The 23,383-nt window shown below is 53.7% G+C and overlaps 1 protein-coding gene across 1 annotated transcript in view; it reads right to left on the bottom strand.

The window, feature by feature from the left end:
* Positions 1–22,182, bottom strand: part of LOC139227767 (apoptosis regulator BAX-like) — a 28,412-nt gene extending 6,230 nt beyond the window's left edge. The window contains exons 1-2 of the mRNA XM_070858773.1: positions 21,892–22,182; positions 20,264–20,385 (exon numbers count right to left, since the gene is read on the bottom strand). Coding sequence (XP_070714874.1) covers positions 20,264–20,385; positions 21,892–21,988 — 219 coding nt within the window. The 5' untranslated portion in view covers positions 21,989–22,182. The remainder of the gene's footprint in view (positions 1–20,263; positions 20,386–21,891) is intronic.
* Positions 22,183–23,383: the final 1,201 nt, after the last annotated feature.

Genomic DNA, 23,383 nt, shown 5'->3' with positions numbered 1-23,383 from the left:
GATCACGGTCCCTGCCAGGAGAGGATTAAAACTCTCACCCACGCTCTATCCCAGGCAAAGGGGATGGTCGCCCTGATAGGACCTGGAGGGTCCATAGGGACAAAGGAGAGTATTGGGGGTAGAGGAGAATCCAAAGGCAAGAGACGCCCGACCACCTCCTGAGGCACCGGTGGTTTGTCCGGTGGAGTACCAGGAGGAGCGGGGCACGCAGGTAGTAGCATACCCAGGGCTGGGGGCAGGACCAATGTGTCCCGCTCGGCAGCAGGGATGTGAGGCTCCAGCCGAGGGTCAGTTAAGGGCTGGATCAGGCGACCAGGCACTGTCTGCTGCACCGGGTATGGTGGGACAGCCGGAGGTAGAGGGACCAGCGCAGAAAGATCCTGAACCAGGGCAAATGTGCCCGGTCAGGCAGCACAAGTACGGTCCTCCACAGGGAGATGGCCAAGGTCAGGGAGCGCTGGAGAGTGACACTATTATTCCCCATGGAGTTCAATCACTCAGGGCCATGGTGGCCCATTTGGCCAAACTCACTCGCAGCGGGGACCCGTCTATCCACTTCATGGAGGTGATGCAGGCAGGGGAAATTAATGGGTGCGACGAGGAAGAGACAGCCAGCTGCTGCTCTTCTCTCTGGACAGAAAATTGTACCAGGCCCTATAGGCAGAATGCCGGAGGGGGCAGCGTACATTTACTGAGGTCCAGAGGGCCGTCCTTGAGGCTATGGGCTTCGATGACGGCAGTCCTTTTGAACGGGTCGAAAGGACAAGGCAGCTCGCAGGGGAAACCCCGCAGGCGTTTGCGGACAGGCTGTGGGTGGTATACCACGCAGCCTGTGGGGAGCTCCTCGACTGGGCGAATCTTTCCGCGGTACAGACTGGCCGCTGGCTGAGGATGCTGGTGGCAAACTGCTTGCCCCGGCTCAAGGCCAGGGCAGAACTGTGGTTCGATTCCTGGGACCCCAACCTCACCAAGGACGCAGTGGTCAGGCAACTGGCACTGGTCCAACGGAATGGAGGAGGGGAGGAGGAGAAAACCTCCAACGGTCGGGTAAATGAAGTAAAACCCAACTTGATTCCCAAAAGGGAATGGCACCAGGAGGGTGGCCGCTCATCTGATAAGGAGGGAGTGTGCTCCGGGTGTGGGAAAGCTGGGCATTTTAAAAGGGATTGCAGGAGCCCAGTAAAGAGATATGGGGGGAGAAGTCCTTTAGCAGCCGCCCAGAGTGGGGGAAGTGGAGCGAGCTCCTCACCATCCCTTGACCAGATAGTAGCTGCAGTGAGGACAGCGCTGGAGGGGACTGGGAAGGTAGCCACGGCAACAGGCAGGGAAGCACCAGCAACCCTGCCAGTACAGAGGCCGTGACTAGCCCAGACCCAGCCTGCATACCTGTGCCCACTAGAATACGACCCCTGGGGACGACAGTGTTGCTCCAGGAGCGAAACGGTCAGCTGAGACCGTGGTGTACTCCTCCAGGGTCCTCACGGAGGTAGAAAAGGGATACTCCAATTGTGAGAGGCACTTGCTTGCCACCCACTGGGCAGTAAAGAGAGCTCAGATCTTTACCGGAATATCCCCCATTACACTCCTCACCCATCATACCCCGACGCAGATGCTGTTGGACGGGAGGATTAAGGACGGGACAGTGAGCAGTGCTAGAATCACTCGCTGGACCCTCCTCCTCTCCCAAATGACTTTAAAGGTCAAGGGCCTCTGCGAGCCCAGGCTCGCAGCAAATTTAATCTATCCAGGGCAGCCGCATAGATGCTCTGTGGAGGAGGTATGGGACATTAACTTTGGATTTCGGGCAGGGATACACCCCACAGGCCGCGAGATCTACGTTGATGGCTCCAGTTCAGTGCTGCGAGTACAAGACTCACGGACTGCGGAGTTTGGGATCCCAAGGCAGGGATTGCCTTGGCTCTTAAACTCCCATGCACCCCGAGCGCCCAGCAGGCGGAGCTCTCGGCGGTGATGTATGTGGTCACACACCCAGAGGAATTCCCTACCCCATACACGATTTGCTCAGACAGCATGTCCACTTGCAATTCATGTACAGAGTATCTGGCGATTTGGTCACGCCGGGGGTACACCTCTGCGGATGGGAAGCCCCTTGTGACCAAACCCCTGCTAGAAAAGATCGTGGCTGCAGTGGGAGAAACCGGGGATGTATATATCCATAAGGTAAAGGCCCACTCCAAAACTGAGCCACTGGGGGAAGGTAACCAGCAGGCAGGCCTGCTGGCAAGGGAAGGTGCTCGTACAGGTCGCCCATGGGACCCATACGAGGCAGGCAGGATAGCAGCAGCAAGAAGCAAGCCAGGGACACAAGGGAGCGTAGGGGCGGCTGCGGCCCTGGACCTTAAAGTAGCCCAGATGCAGGATCCGATCCTGAAGGCTGCCTTGGCTGCTATCAAAAAGGGGGAAAAAGGCAGAGGGCCCGTACAGTACTGCAGATATTGCTGTGCGGGAAGGTATGTTGTTTAAAGGGGACAAATGGGTAGTGCCGCCACAACACCGGAGGGAATTCCTTCAGCTGGCCCATGAGGGTCCAGGTGCGGGACACCCCGGGCCGGAATCTACCTGGCAACGGGTAGAAAGGGCAGGGTGGTGGCCAGGCCTCCGGGAAGACGTCCACGACTTCTGTGCGGGCTGTCTGGTTTGCGCTGCAAACAACCCAGACCCTCAGAAAAGGAAGGCGTCTATGGGACACGTCAGGCGGGTAGAGGGACCATGGCAGTCGATCCAGATCGACTGCATCGGACCCCTACCGGCCGCCCAGGGAGGTTATAAATACTGCCTCGTCCTGGTGGATGTGTTTTCCAAGTGGGTGGAAGCCTTCCCTTGCTGAACAGCTACCGCGGTGGGGACTGCAAAAATCCTGGTGAGAGAGGTGTTCTCTCGGTGGTGTCTACCTCAAATTGTGGAGTCCGACCGGGGAAGCCACTTCACCGACCAGGTGATGCAGGCCACCCTAAAGGTGCTGGGGATAAGAGCCAAATGGCATGTCGCCTACAACCCTCAGTCCTCAGGCCCCGTAGAACGCCTGAACTGGACCCTAAAGGAAAGGCTGCGCAAGGAGACGGGAGACTCACCGAACAAGTGGGTGGAGGTCTTACCGTTGGTCCTCATGGGAATCCAGGCCAGTCAGTCAAAGAGCACAGGGTACTCACCCCATGAGCTGATGACGGGCCGGATCATGAGGACCCCAGTGCATGTGTTGGCACCGGTTCTCACCGAAGGGCAGCTTCGAGAGGTGAACCGGGACCGCTTCGTCAGGAATCTGTTTGAACGGCTTCAACACATTCACTGGCAGGCGGCCAACAACATGGGTAAACAGCACCGTGCCAATCGGCTGCTGTTGGAACCCCGCAGTCACCATGATTGGGAGGTGGGCGACCAGGTGATGGTGAGAAGCTTTGCCCGGGTCGGGGTATTTGAACCACTGTATATGGGACCATACAGCATAGTCGACAAGGCTAGCCCTATGGTCTATGCGGTTCAATTGCCTCGCCGGGTGAAGTGGTATCACATTAATCAATGTAAATTGTTTGACCCCAAAAGAGGTAAAAAAACAGAGGGGACGAGCAAGGGAAGGGAATCAGGCACGGGGGGAAGAACAGGCCCCGGTGGATTTGGAGGCTCCGGAGGAGGCAGCGGGCCCCGAAGCTCGACAGCTGGGAATGGTTCACTGCTCCAGTAAGGCTATCCCACCACTGGGTAGAGGTTCCCAGCCCACTAACAGAAGTAGGGAGAAAGGCTCTACCATTAGCAAGGTCCAAGGGGAAGCTGAACCTCCCATGGTGGATCAGCTGGGGTTAGCCCAAGAGGTGGAGGAGATAGCATTGCAGCCCATACGTGGGACTCTGCACCGACAGTAAGGAGGAGTGACAGAGTGCCACAGCCCAGGGCGCCGTGGTCCCCTGTTTACTTAGCTCCCCGCCGCAGACCGACACGGCGAAAGACAACAGGGAGGGTGCTCTGTTGCGCGAGCAAGGGTCTCCCACCGATTATCCGGGGCTCGGGAGGGCCTTGGAGGGCAGCACAAGACACATTATGGGGGACTATATGAGCCCCTCAGCGGAGGGCATCCTGGTCCCCAGGGTACGGTCAGCCGAGTGGTCGACGACGCCTGTACAGTGACAGGATGTAGCCTGGCCACCCAGGGACGGGTGGCGGTGTATATATTTTCCCTTTTTGTTTTGTTACTTTGTGTTCTGTCTTTATGTGTTTAGGTAAGGCAGTGACTGTTGGGTACAGCGTTTTATGTTTGGAACATGTTAAGTGGGCCGAGCCTGGAGAGGTCTCTCAAGGCAAGGCCATGTTCTTCTTGCCTTTCAGATGTCAACACCTCCCTACTGGGCGTTAGTGATGCTGGTATCGCTAAGGATCTGCACCGGGCACCGAGGGGACACCGAGGACTCCCTGGTTTTCGGATGATCCGGGGGCAGAGCGCCGACAGTGACCACAGGAGAAGGGATTCTGGCGGCGGATGGCCGGGTCACCTACTCCGACGAGAGGAGATAGCCTGGGTGGTTGGGATCGAACTCCAGCAAGGACTCCAACCATAAGGACTTTACCTACGGAGAGACCTCCATCCCCTGCCCGGAGATCACTGTGGCCACTTCCAGAGTGAGAGTGACAGAAGGCAGGAAGGTATGCCTAACTTGCCAAGGGGACATACCTCAAGGACGGTGGTGGTGGCTCAGAAAGCTGAAGAGGGACATGGGAGACCGACACTCGGACTGGGAACATCTGGATAATGATACCTACTGAACCATCATGGGGTCATCTGGCGGGGTCACGGTGTGCTGGGAGAAATGGTGGGTGTACGACCAGGGAATTTATTTGTGTATGTGGGGATCCACTCGCGTGTGTTCAGAGGGGGTCTCCATTGCTTTATATAGGTGGGGGCAGGATGTCGGGGATGGGGTGGTATGGGATCGCAGCGGGGAGGCGTGTGTGACCCCCAATCCCCGGGTACCAGTAAATGCCACCGAACTTATAGTTCGGGAAAGAAAACCCCCACCCACGGCCAAGCCCACCGTCCCACACGGGTGCCCGACAACAACCAGGGGGCCGGGGAATGGTTTAGTGTTGGTCCCTACGGAGAAACTACTTTATCAGGGGGTACACTACGCAGTGGCATCAGTGGTGCTAAATGTGACAGAAGTCCGCCTACCTACGCGGTGTCCCCGGGAAACCGAGCTGTTATACCAGGCTCTGCTGCGGGAGATGTTCCGGAAGTTCTATGAACTGGACTTCGGGGATGTCAAAGTGACAGACTTGTATAAACAGTGGGATAGGGCCGAACCGGGCAGGCAGAGGCGTGGCACTTTAAATGACATTTTCACGGGATTTAACACCGGGGCGTCCGCCATAAACAGTTTGGATAACATGCAGCTGGCCCTCCAGATAAATGGGTTAAAGAATCAGCTGCGCAAAATCCTGGGGGATGAGAATACCGTAGTGGGATCCGCGCTCCACGAAGAGGTGGCAATGACAGTTCACTTAAAGGAGATTATCTCTCAATTGGAGGCACAGGCCAGGGCTGTAAACGCCTTGATTCGGGAGGATAGAAACGCCTCCGATCAAGCCGCCCAAAGTGAGGTTTGCGTGCTCTATGGGGCCTGGTTGCTGGGAGAGGGACGGAATAACCTCGAGGATCTGAGACAGGGACAGGTCCCCTCCTGGATCAGCAACCAGCACTTAGCAACACTGCACCCATATGATAATGTTTTGAGTCCTTGCTAACTTCGTGTAGCGTCGGAAGCCTACCCGGGACCTGTGAACTGTGGAAGGTCAAACCATACCATCATGGGTGTGGTGGTCAGGGTGCCCGTGATGGGGGCGTCCCCACGACCAACACCCCTGTACCGAGTGGAGAATGTGGGAGTCATTTGTGGAGGGGTGCATGTTCGATTCCAAGAGGTCCCACCTTATGTCACAATGTGGGAGCACACTGTGACAGGTACAGACCTCTCGGGTTGTCGGAGCAGGGGAGCACAGGTAATCCTGTGCCCCCAGCACTTGAACACTTTTGCAAGGCCACAATGCGGGTTCAGCACTGCTGGGGCAGAGCCTATCAATTGCACAATGGAGGTAATGGCCCCTAACCACATGCCTCCACAGGTAGCATATGTAGGCGGTGGGACATATTGTGTCACCACAAGTGCCCAACAGTATGAACATGGAAGCTGGTGTCCAATACCATACAGCAGCTTTTGCTTTAAACCTAGGGCAGAGGTTCAAGTGGCACACACCAGAATCACACCCATCCCTGAACCTTCCACGATTCACCTCACGGTACAAAACAACCTCAGCCATCTACAACAATATGTCGCCCAGTTTGGCTATCCCATTGCCCCACTACCCGAGAAACTTACAGCCCTCCTCCAGGCAGTGGATTTGTCTCAAAAACATTTTTACACCATGGAGCAGAAAACTGAAATTCTAGCAGGGGAGATTGCCCAGATTAAACCCCCAGCATGGTGGGATTTGGGGATACGGGCAGACATACCTGCATGGATCCGGGTGGGATCGCATGCCGTAGTAATCGGCCAACTCCTGATTGTAGCTTATCTGCTAGTTACAAGCAGTAAGCTCAGGAGAAAAAGAAAAAGAAAGCAGTTCCTCAGGCTACTACACAGACAGGAGAGCCATTGCTAAACACTCAAGGCGTGTAAACTTGACCGCGACACTTAGGCGGTTTTGTTATTCCCAGGGATGACTGCGTTTTCATACATGCCCCCTGGGGAGTTTGCAGGGCAGGTTTCTTTGTTTTACGGTTAAGACTGAAATGAGACTCAATGTACAATTGCTGCTGTAACCTTAATTTCATATATGTATATTGCTGTCGTATATTGTAACCTGTTGGATGCTGTGTTTTGTACCGCATTAAAAGGAATTACGATATATATTGACAGCATCAGTTTAGAGTTAAACTGGGGAAAGTTGGGCAATTTGGGAGACCTAGGGTTTTCTCACCACCCTGAACTTTGACACACTCGAGTGGTGTCTGACTGTGTCAGATGGGGGATTATGTAGGGGAGGACCGAAAACCCCCTCATTTTACCCAGAAGGAAAAGGGCTGTGGGATCAGTCTGTGCTGTGAATTGAAACCGAGACGGTTTGACCTTGGCAGAGCAGTGATTGGACGGGGGAGGACACCGGAGGGCCAATGGTGGGACAGAGTCAGCCCGAAGCATGGGGCTCTCAAGCCAATGGGAGAGCACTTGCTCGAAAACTGTGGGACTGACCCATAGTCATTATCGGGCTATTGTCTTCCCCATGTTTACACTATGGAAGGAAATTATGCAGACCTTCAGAAAACTAGGGAACCCAAAACAAAGCAAGGGCCTACACAATGGCTACAGGAGGCCAATTAACACCTACTCAAACCTTGAGTAGGTTAACATCAGTGGATAAAAAAAACGCAATAATCTAAAACTGCTGAATTTTTCAAAATCACAAAGCCCACCAATGGGAAGAATCGATTGCAGGAGAGTCGGACTGGATAATCTGGCTTATTATAAAAAGAGGTTTCTAACATAATGTGGGTGGTTCCTTGCCCTCGTGATCCAACAACCAGCAAGCCTCTTGACACTGAAGGAAAACCAGTGTCCGAAGACACCATAGAAGAAACAAACCACCAGACTGCGCAGTAGTGAATATAACCTCTGGTCCCCGGAACTCCCAACTCAGTTAGGCCAGGAAAGGTGGGAGGTTGGGCATTGTCCTGCTAAACTTGTGTAAAGATTTTCATTGTGTCCGTTTAGTGGGATTTAGGGGGATTGTTTTGTTGGTGTATTGTTGTTTGTTGAGATACACCTTGTCAAATAAATTGGAAGCCTAAGTTCCTCTTGGAATCACTTTGTCTCAGTTCTATTGTATTACATCTCCTGATCGTGAGTCTTATGTCAGAACAGTGTAAGGGAAGTTAGGAGCGCCTCGAAAATGCTCAACTGTGTGTCACAGGCTAAGGAAGAAGGGGTTAGGAATGTTTGACACTCACAGGTGCCTCACAGGCTAGGCATAAGCTGTGGGGACGCACGAGTCTCAAAACCCCCCTTCATAAGCTGTGGACACAGTCTCTCCAGGGGTGCTCTTGCAGCACTCAGGGTACCTCACAGGCCAGGCATAAGCTGTGAGGGCAGAAGCCCAGAGAGAGACACCCAAGGCACAACAACCCTGTGAAAACCCCTTACAGAACATGGTGACCGCGGCAGGACATAAGCAAACAGGAGATGTTAATATAACTGATGAGGTGATGATAGAGGAAACTAAAATGGAGGAGAGAATTTCCTCATACATTTTTGGCAAGGTGAACCTCACCAAACCTTGGGTGCAAGCCCTCACACGGGCAGAGCGCCCAGTGGATGCAGCTCCCCAGTGGACAGCAGAGAAAGACCACAACCGCAGGGTGGAAAAGGCCATCTGGCTTATCTGCTTCACCCGCCAAGTCCGAAAGCTCGACCAGCGGGTGAAGGACCTGGAACAGAAATCAGAGGAGCTCTCTGCTATCCGGGCTGCGGTTGGGGACAACCTGCTGGCCGAATTAGCTGAGGAGCAGCAAGGGAACCGGCAGTTGGAGGAGACCTTCCGAAATAGTCGGGACTATCTTCAGTGTCAGGTCATTGAGGCCAAGGGTAGTGAGGGGTCCCTCCAGGAACAGAACTCTTGGTACACCCAGAAAATTTGGGAACTGGAGAATAAATTAAAAGACGTACAGGCAGCCTATAAACTGGCCAGTAGCAGTGAGTTTGCAGATCACGGTCCCTGCCAGGAGAGGATTAAAACTCTCACCCACGCTCTATCCCAGGCAAAGGGGATGGTCGCCCTGATAGGACCTGGAGGGTCCACAGGGGACAAAGGAGAGTATTAGGGGGTAGAGGAGAATCCAAAGGCAAGAGACGCCTGACCAACTCCTGAGGCACCGGTGGTTTGTCTGGTGGGGTACCAGGAGGAGCAGGGTGCGCAGGTAGCAGCATACCCAGGGCTGGGGGCAGGACCAATGTGTCCCGCTTGGCAGCAGGGATGTGAGGCTCCCGCCGAGGGTCAGTTAAGGGCTGGACTAGGCGACCAGGCACTGTCTGCTGCACCGGGTATGGTGGGACAGCTGGAGTTAGAGGGACCAACGCAGCAAGATCCTGAACCAGGGCGGATGTGCCCGGTCAGGCAGCGCAAGTCCGGTCCTCCACAGGGAGGTGGCCAAGGTCAGGGAGCGCTGGAGAGTGACTTTATTATTCCCCATGGAGTTCAATCACTCAGGGCCATGGTGGCCCATTTGGCCAAACTCACTCGCAGCGGGGACCCATCTATCCACTTCATGGAGGTGATGCAGGCAGGGGAAATTAATGGGTGCGACGAGGAAGAGACAGCCAGCTGCTGCTCTTCTCTCTGGACAGAAAATTGTACCAGGCCCTATAGGCAGAATGCCGGAGGGGGCAGCGCACATTTACTGAGGTCCAGAGGGCCGTCCTTGAGGCTATGGGCTTCGATGACGGCAGTCCTTTTGAACGGGTCGAAAGGACAAGGCAGCTCGCAGGGGAAACCCCGCAGGCATTTGCGGACAGGCTGTGGGTGGTATACCACGCAGCCTGTGGGGAGCTCCTCGACTGGGCGAATCTTTCCGCGGTACAGACTGGCTGCTGGCTGAGGATGCTGGTGGCAAACTGCTTGCCCCGGCTCAAGGCCAGGGCAGAATTGTGGTTCGATTCCCGGGACCCCAACCTCACCAAGGAAGCAGTGGTCAGGCAACTGGCACTGGTCCAACGGAATGGAGGAGGGGAGGAGGAGAAAACCTCCAAAGGTCGGGTAAATGAAGTAAAACCCAACTCGATTCCCAAAAGGGAATGGCACCAGGAGGGTGGCCGCTCATCTGATAAGGAGGGAGTTTGCTCCGGGTGTGGGAAAGCTGGGCATTTTAAAAGGGATTGCAGGAGCCCAGTAAAGAGACATGGGGGGAGAAGTCCTTCAGGAGCCGCCCAGAGTGGGGGAAGTGGAGCGAGCTCCTCACCATCCCTTGACCAGATAGTAGCTGCAGTGAGGACAGCGCTGGAGGGGACTGGGAAGGTAGCCACGGCAACAGGCAGGGAAGCACCAGCAACCCTGCCAATACAGAGGCCGTGACTAGCCCAGACCCAGCCTGCATACCTGTGCCCACTAGAATACGATCCCTGGGGACGACCCTGGGTCAAGATGGAGGTTGAGGGTGTATTGGGTACTTACCTTTTGGACACTGGTGCTTCCAGCACAATAGTCCATTCGGAGGACCCCGCAACCTCACCTCTATCAAACGGGGTGCCGTATCAACTAGTTGGGTTCACAGGAAATGAGAAGGCTGGGTTTTTCTCAGTCCGGCTCGTAGTTCGTTTAGGAGCACTCCAAACACAATGGAAGTGCATCCTGATGAACTTGGAGCAGGTGGGAAAAGGGATTTTGGGGGCTGATTTTATCATCGCTCGACAGATCCTAGTAGACTTGAGGAATCACTGTCTATGGGGCACAGTGGGCACGGGAGCAGAGGGAGAAGTCATGGTTATTGATAAGAAACAGGGAAAAGGGACTCTGTGTACAATGAAGCCAAAAGTGGGTTACGACCTGGAGGTTCTGGTCGGTAACACCCCGGCCGAGTACCGGGCTTATGTGCAAGCAAATCTTGCAGCATTTGCCACCCATAAACACGACTGTGGGAGAGTCACAGGAGTGGAGGTTAGAATAGATGGGGATCCCATGTCCTGCCCGCAAAAGCAGTATGGCTTTCCCCGAGAGGCAGAAGCAGACTTGGAGACAGCTGTAAGCTCGCTTGTCGAGCAGGGTGTTTTAAGACCCATAGCCACACATGTCAGCTCCCCGCTTTTGCCGGTTAGGAAACCGGACAATTCTTGGAGGGCTACGGTGGATTATAGGGTGCTCAATAAAAACATCCCAGCTTGTGCCCCCACAGTAGTGGCAGCTGCGGATCTGATAGAGGAAATCCATGCATCCGCAACCACGTTCACAGTGTCGGACATATCCAACGGGTTCTGGTCTATCCCTGTACGGAGGGAAGACCAGTACAAGTTTGCCTTCACCTTCCGGGAACAGCAGTATACATGGAGCTGCCTCCCACAGGGCTTGCATAATAGTCCCAGCATCTTTCACCAATGCATGGCGAACTGCTTAAAAGGCTTCAGCCAGCCACACCAGCTGGTCCAGTACGTGGACGACCTGTTGTTGTTCACAGACAGCAGTGAGGAACACGGTCCACTGCTGGCCGAACTGCTGGTCTTACTGAAGGAAGGGGGTTTTAAAGTTAACCCCAAGAAAGCCCAGATAGGTCTAGGAGAGGTAAAATTCCTGGGCCTGACGATAAGGGCAGGAGAAAGGGCCATTGATGAGGCTAGAAGAAAGGCAGTGCAGGAACTCCCTGTCTCTAGGGATGTGTCGGGGGTAAGGTCTTTCCTAGGAATCACTGGCTACTGTAGGGACTTCATCGAGGACTATGCAGTCACTGGCGCCCCTCTGCTCAAGACTCCTACATAAGAGGGTCGAGTGGGAATGGGACGAAGGCTGTGAGGCAGCATTTGTCCATCTTGAGAGACCTGCAGGTAGTACCAGCCCTAGGGGCAATTGATGGGGGGGAGGAATTCTTCCTGGAGGTGGCAGCCAGTGGTGACAGCTTAAGTGCAGTGTTGCTCCAGGAGCGAAGCGGTCAGCTGAGACCAGTGGTGTACTCCTCCAGGGTCCTCACGAAGGTAGAAAAGGGATACTCCAATTGTGAGAGGCACTTGCTTGCCACCCACTGGGCAGTAAAGAGAGCTCAGATCTTTACCAGAATATCCCCCATTACACTCCTCACCCATCATACCCCGACGCAGATGCTGTTGGACGGGAGGATTAAGGACGGGACAGTGAGCAGTGCTCGAATCACTCGCTGGATCCTCCTCCTCTCCCAAATGACTTTTAAGGTCAAGGGCCTCTGCGAGCCCAGGCTCGCAGCAAATTTAATCTATCCAGGGCAGCCGCATAGATGCTCTGTGGAGGGGGTATGGGACATCAACTTTGGATTTCGGGCAGGGATACACCCCACAGGCCGCGAGATCTACGTTGATGGCTCCGATTCAGTGTCCGCGGGTATAAGACTCACGGGCTGTGGAGTTTGGGATCCCAAGGCAGGGATTGCCTTGGCTCTTAAACTCCCATGCACCCCGAGCGCCCAGCGGGCGGAACTCTCGGCGGTGATGTATGTGGTCACACACCCAGAGGAATTCCCTACCCCATACACGATTTGCTCAGACAGCATGTTCACTTGCAATTCGTGTACAGAGTATCTGGTGATTTGGTCACGCCGGGGGTACACCTCTGCGGATGGGAAGCCCCTCGTGACCAAACCCGCTAGAAAAGATCGTGGCTGCAGTGGGAGAAACCGGGGATGTATATATCCATAAGGTAAAGGCCCACTCCAAAACTGAGCCACGGGGGGAAGGTAACCAGCAGGCAGATCTTCTGGCAAGGGAAGGTGCTCGTACAGGTCGCCCATGGGACCCATACGAGGCAGGCAGGATAGCAGCAGCAAGAAGCAAGCCAGGGACACAAGGGAGCGGAGGGGTGGCTACAGCCCCGGACCTTAAAGTAGTCCAGATGCAGGATCCGATCCTGAAGGCTGCCTTGGCTGCTATCAAAAAGGGGGAAAAGGCGGATGGCCCATACAGTGCTGTAGATATTGCTGTGCGGGAAGGCATGTTGTTTAAAGGGGACAAATGGGTAGTGCCGCCACAACACCGGAGGGAATTCCTTCAGCTGGCCCATGAGGGTCCAGGTGCGGGACACACTGGGCCGGAATCTACTTGGCAACGGGTAGAAAAGGCAGGCCTCCGGGAAGACGTCCGCAACTTCTGTGCGGGCTGTCTGGTTTGCGCTGCAAACAACCCAGACCCTCAGAAAAGGAAGGTGTCTATGGGGCACGTCAGGCGGGTAGAGGGACCATGGCAGTCGATCCAGATCGACTATATCGGACCCCTACCGGCCGCCCAGGGAGGTTATAAATACTGCCTCGTCCTGGTGGATGTGTTTTCGAAGTGGGTGCAAGCCTTCCCTTGCCGAACAGCTACCGCGGTGGGGACTGCAAAAATCCTGGTGAGGGAGGTGTTCTCTCGGTGGGGTCTACCTCAAATCGTGGAGTCCGACCGGGGAAGCCACTTCACCGGCCAGGTGATGCAGGCCACCCTAAAGGTGCTGGGGATAAGAGCCAAATGGCATGTCGCCTACAACCCTCAGTCCTCAGGCCCCGTAGAACGCCTGAACCGGACCCTAAAGGAAAGGCTGCGCAAGGAGACGGGAGACTCACCGAACAAGTGGGTGGAGGTCTTACCGTTGGTCCTCATGGGAATCCGAGCCAGTCAGTCAAAGAGCACAGGGTACTCACCCCATGAGCTGATGACTGGCCGGATCATGAGGACCCCAGTGCATGTGTTGGTACCGGTTCTCACCAAAGGGCAGCTTCGAGAGGTGAACCGGGACCGCTTCGTCAGGAATCTGTTTGAACAGCTTCAACACATTCACTGGCAGGCGGCCAACAACATGGGTAAACAGCACCGTGCCAATCGGCTGCTGCTGGAATCCCGCAGTCACCATGATTGGGAGGTGGGCGACCAGGTGATGGTGAGAAGCTTTGCCCGGGTCGGGGTATTTGAACCACTGTATATGGGACCATACAGCATAGTCGACAAGGCTAGCCCTATGGTCTATGCGGTTCAATTGCCTCGCCGGGTGAAGTGGTATCACATTAATCAATGTAAATTGTTTGACCCCAAAAGAGGTAAAAAACAGAGGGGACGAGCAAGGGAAGGTAATCAGGCATGGGGGGGAAGAACAGGCCCCGGTGGATTTGGAGGCTCCGGAGGAGGCAGCGGGCCCCGAAGCTCGACAGCCGGGGATGGTTCACTGCTCCAGTAAGGCTATACCACCACTGGGTAGAGGTTCCCAGCCCACTAACAGAAGTAGGGAGAAAGGCTCTACCATTAGCAAGGTCCAAGGGGAAGCAGAACCTCCCGTGGTGGATCAGCTGGGGCTAGCCCAAGAGGTGGAGGAGATAGCATTGCAGCCCATACGTGGGACTCTGCACCGACAGTAAGGAGGAGTAACAGAGTGCCACAGCCCAGGGCGCCGTGGTCCCCTGTTTACTTAGCTCCCCGCCCCAGACCGATAAGGCGAAAGACAACAGGGAGGGTGCTCTGTTGCGCGAGCAAGGGTCTCCCACCGATTATCCGGGGCTCGGGAGGGCAGCACAAGACACATTATGGGGGACTATACGAGCCCCTCAGCAGAGGGCATCCTGGTCCCCAGGGTACGGTCAGCCGAGTGGTCGACGACGCCTGTACAGTGACAGGATGTAGCCTGGCCACCCGGGGACGGGTGGCGGTGTATATATTTTCCCTTCCTGTTTTGTTACTTTGTGTTGTGTGCAGATGTGTTTAGGTAAGGCATTGACGGTTGGGTACAGCATTTTATGTTTGGAACATGTTAAGTGGGCCGAGCCTGGAGAGGTCTCTCAAGGCAAGGCCATGATCTTCTTGCCTTTCAGATGTCAACACCTCCCTACTGGGCGTTAGTGATGCTGGTATCGCTAAGGATCTGCACCGGGCACCGAGGGCTCCCTGGTTTTCGGATGCTCCGGAGGCAGAGCGCCGACAGTGACCACAGGAGAAGGGACTCTGGCGGCGGATGGCCGGGTCACCTACTCCGACGAGAGGAGATGGCCTGGGTGGTTGGGATCGAACTCCACCAAGTACTCCAACCATAAGGACTTTACCTACGGAGAGACCTCCATCCCCTGCCCGGAGATCACTGTGGCCACTTCCAGAGTGAGAGTGACAGAAGGCAGGAAGGTATGCCTAACTTGCCAAGGGGACATACCTCTGGGACAGTGGTGGTGGCTCAGAAAGCTCAAGAGGGACATGGGAGACCGACACTCGGACTGCGAACGTCTGGATAATGATACCTACTGAACCATCATAGGGTCATCTGGCGGGGTCACGGTGTGCTGGGAGAAATGGTGGGCGTACGACCAAGGAATTTATTTGTGTGTGTGGGGATCCACTCGCGTGTGTTCAGAGTGGGGTCTCCATTGCTTTCTGTAGGTGGTGGCAGGATGTCGGGGATGGGGTGGTATGGGATCGCAGCGGGGAGGCGTGTGTGACCCCCAATCCCCGGGTACCAGTAAATGCCACCGAACTTATAGTTCGGGAAAGAAAACCCCCACCCACGGCCAAGCCCACCGTCCCACACGGGTGCCCGACAACAACCAGGGGGCCGGGGAATGGTTTAGTGTTGGTCCCTACCGAGAAACTACTTTATCAGGGGGTACACTACACAGTGGCATCAGTGGTGCTAAATGTGACAGAAGTCCGCCTACCTACGCGGTGTCCCCGGGAAACCGAGCTGTTATACCAGGCTCTGCTGCGGGAGATGTTCTGGAAGTTCTATGAACTGGACTTCGGGGATGTCAAAGTGACAGACTTGTATAAACAGTGGGATAGGGCCGAACCGGGCAGGCAGAGGCGTGGCACTTTAAATGACATTTTCACGGGATTTAACACCGGGGCGTCCGCCATAAACAGTTTGGATAACATGCAGCTGGCCCTCCAGATAAATGGGTTAAAGAATCAGCTGCGCAAAATCCTGGGGGATGAGAATACCGTAGTGGGATCCGCGCTCCACGAAGAGGTGGCAATGACAGTTCACTTAAAGGAGATTATCTCTCAATTGGAGGCACAGGCCAGGGCTGTAAACGCCTTGATTCGGGAGGATAGAAACGCCTCCGATCAAGCCGCCCAAAGTGAGGTTTGCGTGCTCTATGGGGCCTGGTTGCTGGGAGAGGGATGGAGTAACCTCGAGGATCTGAGACAGGGACAGGTCCCCTCCTGGATCAGCAACCAGCACTTAGCAGCACTGCACACTTATGATAATGTTTTGAGTCCTTGCCAACTTCGTGTAGCGTCGGAAGCTTACCCGGTACCGGTGGACTGTGGAAGGTCAAACCATACCATCATGGGTGTGGTGGTCAGGATGCCCGTGATGGGGGCGTCCCCACGACCAGCACCCCTGTACCGAGTGGAGAATGTGGGAGTCATTCGTGGAGGGGTGCATGTTCGATTCCAAGAGGTCCCACCTTATGTCACAATGTGGGAGCACACTGTGACAGGTACAGACCTCTCGGGTTGTCGGAGCAGGGGAGCACAGGTAATCCTGTGCCCCCAGCATTTGAACGCTTTTGCAAGGCCACAATGCGGGTTCAGCACGACTGGGGCAGAGCCTATCAATTGCACAATGGAGGTAATGGCCCCTAACCACATGCCTCCACAGGTAGCATATGTAGGCGATGGGACATATTGTGTCACCACAAGTGCCCAACGGTATGAACACGGACCGGGAAGCTGGTGTCCAATATCATACAGCAGCTTTTGCTTTAAACCTAGGGCAGAGGTTCAAGTGGCACACACCAGAATCACACCCATCCCTGAACCTTCCACGATTCACCTCACGGTACAAAACAACCTCAGCCATCTACAACAATATGTCGCCCAGTTTGGCTATCCCATTGCCCCACTACCTGAGAAACTTACAGCCCTCCTCCAGGCAGTGGATTTGTCTCAAAAACATTTTTACACCATGGAGCAGAAAACTGAAATTCTAGCAGGGGAGATTGCCCAGATTAAACCCCCAGCATGGTGGGATTTGGGAATACGGGCAGACATACCTGCATGGATCCGGGTGGGATCGCATGCCTTAGTAATCGGCCAACTCCAGATTGTAGCTTATCTGCTAGTTACAAGCGGTAAGCTCAGGAGAAAAAGAAAAAGAAAAAGAAAGCAGTTCCTCAGGCTACTACACAGACAGGAGAGCCATTGCTAAACACCCAAGGCGTGTAAACAAAGCTTGACCGCAACACTTAGGCGGTTTTGTTATTCCCAGGAATGACTGCGTTTTCATACATGCCCCCTGGGGAGTTTGCAGGGCAGGTTTCTTTGTTTTACGGTTAAGACTGAAATGAGACTCAAATGTACAATTGCTGCTGTAACCTTAAGTACATATATGTATATTGCTGTCGTATATTGTAACCTGTTGGATTCTATGTTTTGTACCGCGTTAAAAGGAATTACGATATATATCGACGGGATCAGTTTAGAGTTAAACTGGGGAAAGTTGGGCAATTTGGGAGACCTAGGGTTTTTTCACCACCCTGAACTTTGACACACTCGAGTGGTGTGTGTCAGATGGGGGATTATGTAGGGGAGGACGAAAACCCCCTCATTTTACCCAGAAGGAAAAGGGCTGTGGGATCGGTCTGTGCTGTGAATTGAAACAGAGACGGTTTGACATTGGCAGAACAGTGATTGGACGGGGGAGGACACCGGAGGGCCAATGGTGGGACAGAGTCAGCCCGAAGCATGGGGCTCTCAAGCCAATGGGAGAGCACTTGCTCAAAAACTGTGGGACTGACCCATAGCCATTATCGGGCTATTGTCTTCCCCATGTTTACACTATGGAAGGAAATTATGCAGACCTTCAGAAAACTAGGGAACCCAAAACAAACCAAGGACCTACACAATGGCTACAGGAGGCCAACGCAATCAACACCCACTCAAACCTTGAGTAGGTTAACATCAGTGGAAAAAACCCGCAATAATCTAAAACTGCTGCATTTTTCAAAATCACAAAGCCCACCAATGGGAAGGATCGATTTCAGCAGGAGAGGCGGATTGGATAATCTGGCTATAAAAAGGGGTTTCTGACGTAGCGTGGATGGTTCCCTGCCCTCGTGATCCAACAACCAGCAAGCCTCTTGACAGTGAAGGAAAACCAGTGTCCGAAGACACCGAAGATAGAAGAAACAAACCACCAGACTGCAGAAGGTGCAGTAGTGAATATAACCTCTGGTCCCCGGAACTCCCAACTCACTTAGGCCAGGAAAGGTGGGAGGTTGGGCATTGTACTGCTAAACTTGTGTAAAGATTTTCGTTGTGTCCGTTTCGTGGGATTTAGGGGGATTGTTTCATTGGTGTATTGCTGTTTGTTGTGATACACCTTGTCAAATAAATTGGAAGCCTAAGTTCCTCTTGGAATCACCTTGTCTCAGTTCTATTGTATTACATCTCCTGATCGTGAGTCTTATGTCAGAACAATGTAAGGGAAGCTAGGAGCGCCTCGAAACCGCTCAACTGTCTAACACAGGCTAGGGAAGAAGGGGTTAGTAGTGTTTGACACGCACAGGTGCCTCACAGGCTAGACATAAGCTGTGGGGACGCACGTGTCTTAAAACCCCCTTCATAAGCTGTGGACACAGTCTCTCCAGGGGTGCTCTTGCAGCACTCAGGGTACCTCACAGGCCAGGCATAAGCTGTGAGGGCAGAAGCCCAGAGAGACACCCAAGGCACAACAACACTCCCTGAGAACCCCTTACACTTGAGTTTTACCTCTATTGCCCAAAATGAATTTTATTAACTTACAATATTCTTGCAACATTAAATGCAACACTCTTTGACAAGATTGTGGCAAACAGAGATGGAGACCAGACTTGTTGCCATAGTAATGGAATGTTAATGGATAACCAAAAGGAAGGTCATTGTGCATATTCTCGAGCAGTTCTCACCACGATGACAGAATGCTTCCCGGCATGACCAGCAGCAGACTACAGATGCAGCGTCCAAAATCTGGAGTTCCGGAATCCAGACCGATTGGTGGCAAGGTCGTCTGGAATACGTAAAATGTTCCTGCTGACCTCGGGGCCTCCCCGCCCGGCGGGGCCCGCCCGAGCGCCACCTCCGCGACGGGGCCCGCCCGAGCGCCACCTCCGCGACGGGGCCCGCCCGAGCGCCACCTCCGCGACGGGGCCCGCCCGACCAGCTCATCGCCCGGCGACCCGAATAGCTATTCAGCGGGGCCCCCACGCCCCTGTTCTGACGTTCCGAAATCCGGAAATACCCAAACCTGGGCTCGGGTGTTTCCGGATTTGTGACATCAGAAAGACGTTCCAAATTCCGGCAAAACGCAAAATCCAGAACGGCCTAGGTCCTGGATTTGGGACGCTGCACCTGTACTCATTTATGCAGTTTCTGGTCATTCTGACATACTGGAAAGACTCCAACCTTTTTAGCTTTATTGACCAATTAAAGATATGTTATTTCCCATAGTTCTAAGGGTAAATCAAATTTGGAACAGATTAGCACCCCCGCAGACAACACACAGATTTAAGGATGGGTTTAGACGGCTGTCTCTCTCAGACACCAGAATGGTGGAGTGAATGCAAGTAACAGGTAGTGCCCGCTAACTAGCTTTTACCCAGGCTATCAGTCGAGTTACAACATTGTTATTTTTTTTCATGAAATAAGGATATTGGAAAATGCTGGATCTCACAGAAAACTGTATTCTGTTCATTCATGTATTTTATGTAAATAAACCAGTCTGTTGGTCTGCAGTCATGTCTCACCTGTGCGACAGATACACATCATTTGTGGTACAGCATCTCTGGGAAAATACAAATGGTACTGTTTTTCTGTCCGCCTTTTATAAAGACCACACATGGTGGGAGGTGTAAGATTATAGTAGCCAGCATATGCTACAATCCCTGGGTCACGCTAACATTTGACTAGATACTGGGCAGTACAAGTGCACTCCAGATCTTGGGGACAGAAGGTCTCCTTACAGGAGTGACTGGAAACAAGAGAATATCTGACTCAAAGACCTGAAAATCTGTAATATGAGGGAGGGGAGTTACAGCTACTGTACAGTGTTTCAACCAACTGATCGCCCCCACTGTAAACCATAATATGTAATTTCTTTGATGGAGAATGGCTCTGGCCCCCCCCTGGAAATACAGCACCAATGTTGTCTTCAACACTTGGATTTCCCCTTCAGGTTTTTATATTCCTATGTTTCTTTTTCCTCCAGGGAGTGAAGCGATGTCGTTGCACAAGCTTTGCAATCTGCTTACAGACATGGCAGGTTTATAATTGGGCCCATCTAGGTGGTCAGTTTTATTGAAACTGTTGGTCAGCCTTTGCAAGTTGGCCTGTACGATTTATCCGTGTGGAAAGGAAGGGGAAGCAACGCTTGGTTAATGCCGATGAGCTGGTAGTTAGGTGACCAGCGGCCAGGAACCGAGATATCGTGGAGCTGGGATCAAACTGCAGTGACGGCCGGTTGTTCCCGTGTGGGCAAAACACGTCACAACCTGCTGCATCGACCAAGGTTCCAGATGTAGTTCGAAAGACGCCCTACGTACCTGATCCTTTACCAGCTCCTGTATTTTCGGCTCAAGTCCCTTTACGTGTGGCATAATGAATTCATTATACTCATCGCCGAGCTTCCGCAAACAACGAGCTACATTGAGAATGGCCTCATCTTCTGGAATGCAAAAACACAAAGTGTGTTATAAATGAACAGCAGTTACTACTTGTATTTATATAGTGTCTTTACTGTAGTAAAACGTCGCAAGGCGCTTCACAACAGTGTAACAAGACAAAACGGATACATTTGACACCGATCCACGAGAAGAAATTACGGCAGGTGACCAAAAGCTTGGTTAAAGAGGTAGGCTTTAAGGAGCGTCTTAAAGGAGGAAAGAGAGGTAGAGGCGGAGAGGTTTAGGAGGGGAGTTCCAGAGCTTGGGGCCCAGGCAGCTGAAGGCACGGCCACCGATGGCTGAGTGATTATAATCAGGGATGTTCAAGAGGGCTGAATTTGAGGAGCGCAGATGTCTCGTGGGGTTGTGAGGCTGAAGGAGATTACAGAGATAGGGAGGAGCGAGGCAAGGGAGGGATTTGTAAACAAGGAGAATTTTGAAAACGAGGTGTTGCTTAACCGGGAGCCAATGTAGGTCAGCGAGCACAGGGGGGTGATGGGTAAGCAGGACTTGTTGTGAGTTAGGACATGGGCTGCCGAGTTTCTGGTCTTGCTGGGGCTCAAATCCTTCACCTGCTAACTCAGAGGTGGGATGCGACCACTGAGCCAGAGGGAAGCTGTATTTTATAAAGGTTAATCCATATAAACCTTAGTGAAACCACAGCTGGAATAGGGTGTACAGTTCTGAGCTCCACACTATAAGAAGGATGCTGAGGCAATCGAGAGGACACAATTCAGATTCACCAGGACGAGGAAATATGAAAGCTCTCCTCTGCTGTTAGAGGTTCCCAAGAACCCAAAATCTTTTGACTCCCATGCAGGGAAGACTGGAGACGCTCCCTGCGGCGGGGGAAATTTGGAGACGCTCCCCGGAGGTTGGTGGGGGGGGAGGTTTGGAGACACTCCCCACAGGAAGGGGGGGGGGAAGAGTTTGGAGACGTTCCCTGGGGGGAGGGGGGAGGTTTGGAGACGCTCCCCGCCCTCAGTTCCCAGCTCAACCATAGAAAAATGTACATTTATAGAGCACCTTTCTCAACCAGTGAACATCTCAAAGCACTTTACAGCCAATGAAGTACTTTTGGAGTATGGTCACTGTTGTAATGTGGGAAACGCGGCAGCCGACTTGCACACAACAAGCTCCCACACATAGCACTGTGATACTGACAGATAATCTGTTGTGTTGATTGAGGGATAAATATTGGCCCCAGGGATAACTCCCTGCTCTTCGAAATAGTGCCATGGGATCTTTTACATCCGCCTGAGAGCAGAAGAGGCCTCCGACAGTGCGGCGCTCCCTCAGTACTGCCCCTCCGACAGTGCGGCGCTCCCTCAGTACTGTCCCTCCAACAGTGTGGCGCTCCCTCAGCACTGCCCCTCCGACGGTCCCCCTGCCCTGCCCTGGGAGGGCGGGCCCGGAGTGTGTGCCCGGGTCCCGGGGGTGGGCTGGGACCCACGCCCTGGGGACCCAGAGGCGGGCGAGAGCTGAACCGGGCCAGGGCCCCGCCTCACCTGGGCCGTCCGCCTCCAGCGAGTTGGAGTCGTCCTCCTCCTCGTCCTCGAACAGCCGCTCCACGATCGCCTCGGTCTGGGTGTGCAGGTCGCACATGGTCGGGACCTCGCCTGTCTGTCTGTCCGTCCGTCCACCGGGAGCTGCTCCACTCCGCCCGTCCCACGCACCGCAACTCACACCGCCGTCACCAGGCCCCGCCCACACACACCGCGCCCCGCCCACTCAACGAGCTCAGGATGCCAGGGCGGGTTGTGGACCCAGTGAGGGGTCAGCACATTCCCCGGGGCCAGGGGTCTGCACATTCCCCGGGATCAGTGATCAGTCCCCAGGGTCAAGGGTCTACACATTCCCCGGGGGTCAGGGGTCAGCACATTCCCTGGGGTCAGGGGTCAATGCATTCTGCAGGTTCAGGGATCAGCACAATACCGGGGCTCAAGGTTATCCCTAGGGTCAGGGGTCAGCACATTCCCCGAGTTCAGGGGTCAATGCATTCCCCAGGTTCAGAACCTTCCCGAGGGTCAGGGGTCATCAGTATCCGGAGCCTGGGATTTTCGCACTCTATATGCTGCCCCTTTGCGACATCATCCGAAAACACGGTGTCAGTTTCCACATGTACGCCGATGACACCCAGCTCTACCTCAGCACCACTTCTCTCGACCCTTCCTCGATCTCTAAATTGTCAGACTGCTTGTCCGACATCCAGTACTGGATGAGCAGAAATGTTCTCCAATTAAATATTGGGAAGACCGAAGCCATTCTCTTTTATCCCCACCACAAACTGCGTTCCCTAGCCACTGACTCCATCCCTCTCCCAAGCATCTGTCTGAGGCTGAACCAGACTGTTCACAACCTAGGTGTTATATTTGACCCTGAAATGAGCTTCCGGGCACATATCCACGACATAACTAAAACCGCCTATTTCCATCTCTGTAACATTGCCCGCCTCCACCCCTGCATCAGCTCTTCTACTGCTGAAACCCTCATCCATGCCTTTGTTAACGCTAGACTAGACTACTCCCACGCACTCCTGGCTGGCCTCCCACATTCTACCCTACGTAAACTTGAGGTCATCCAAAACTCGGCAGACCATGTCCTAACTCGCACCAAGTCCCGATCACCCATCACCCCTGTGCTCGCTGACCTACATTGGCTCCCGGTTAAGCAACGCCTCGATTTCAAAATTCTCATCCTTGTTTACAAATCCTCCATGGCCTCGCCCCTCCCTATCTCTGTAATCTCCTTCAGCTTCACAACTCCACGAGATGACTGCAGAACTCTAATTCTGCCCTCTTGAGCATCCCTGATTATAATCGCTCAACCATTGGTGGCTGTGCCTTCAGCTGCCTGGGCCCCAAGCTCTGGAACTCCCTCCCTAAACCTCTCTGCCTCTCTACCTCTCTTTCCTCCTTTAAGATGTGCCTTAAAACATACCTCTTTAACCAAGCTTTTGGTCATCTACCCTAATTTCTTCTTATGTGGCTCGGTGTCAAA

Source organism: Pristiophorus japonicus, chromosome 17 (genome assembly GCF_044704955.1).
Source record: "Pristiophorus japonicus isolate sPriJap1 chromosome 17, sPriJap1.hap1, whole genome shotgun sequence".
NCBI lineage: Eukaryota > Metazoa > Chordata > Chondrichthyes > Pristiophoridae > Pristiophorus > Pristiophorus japonicus.
The sequence above is the reverse complement of the archived record's forward strand: the minus strand, read 5'-3'. Positions and strand labels throughout refer to the sequence as shown.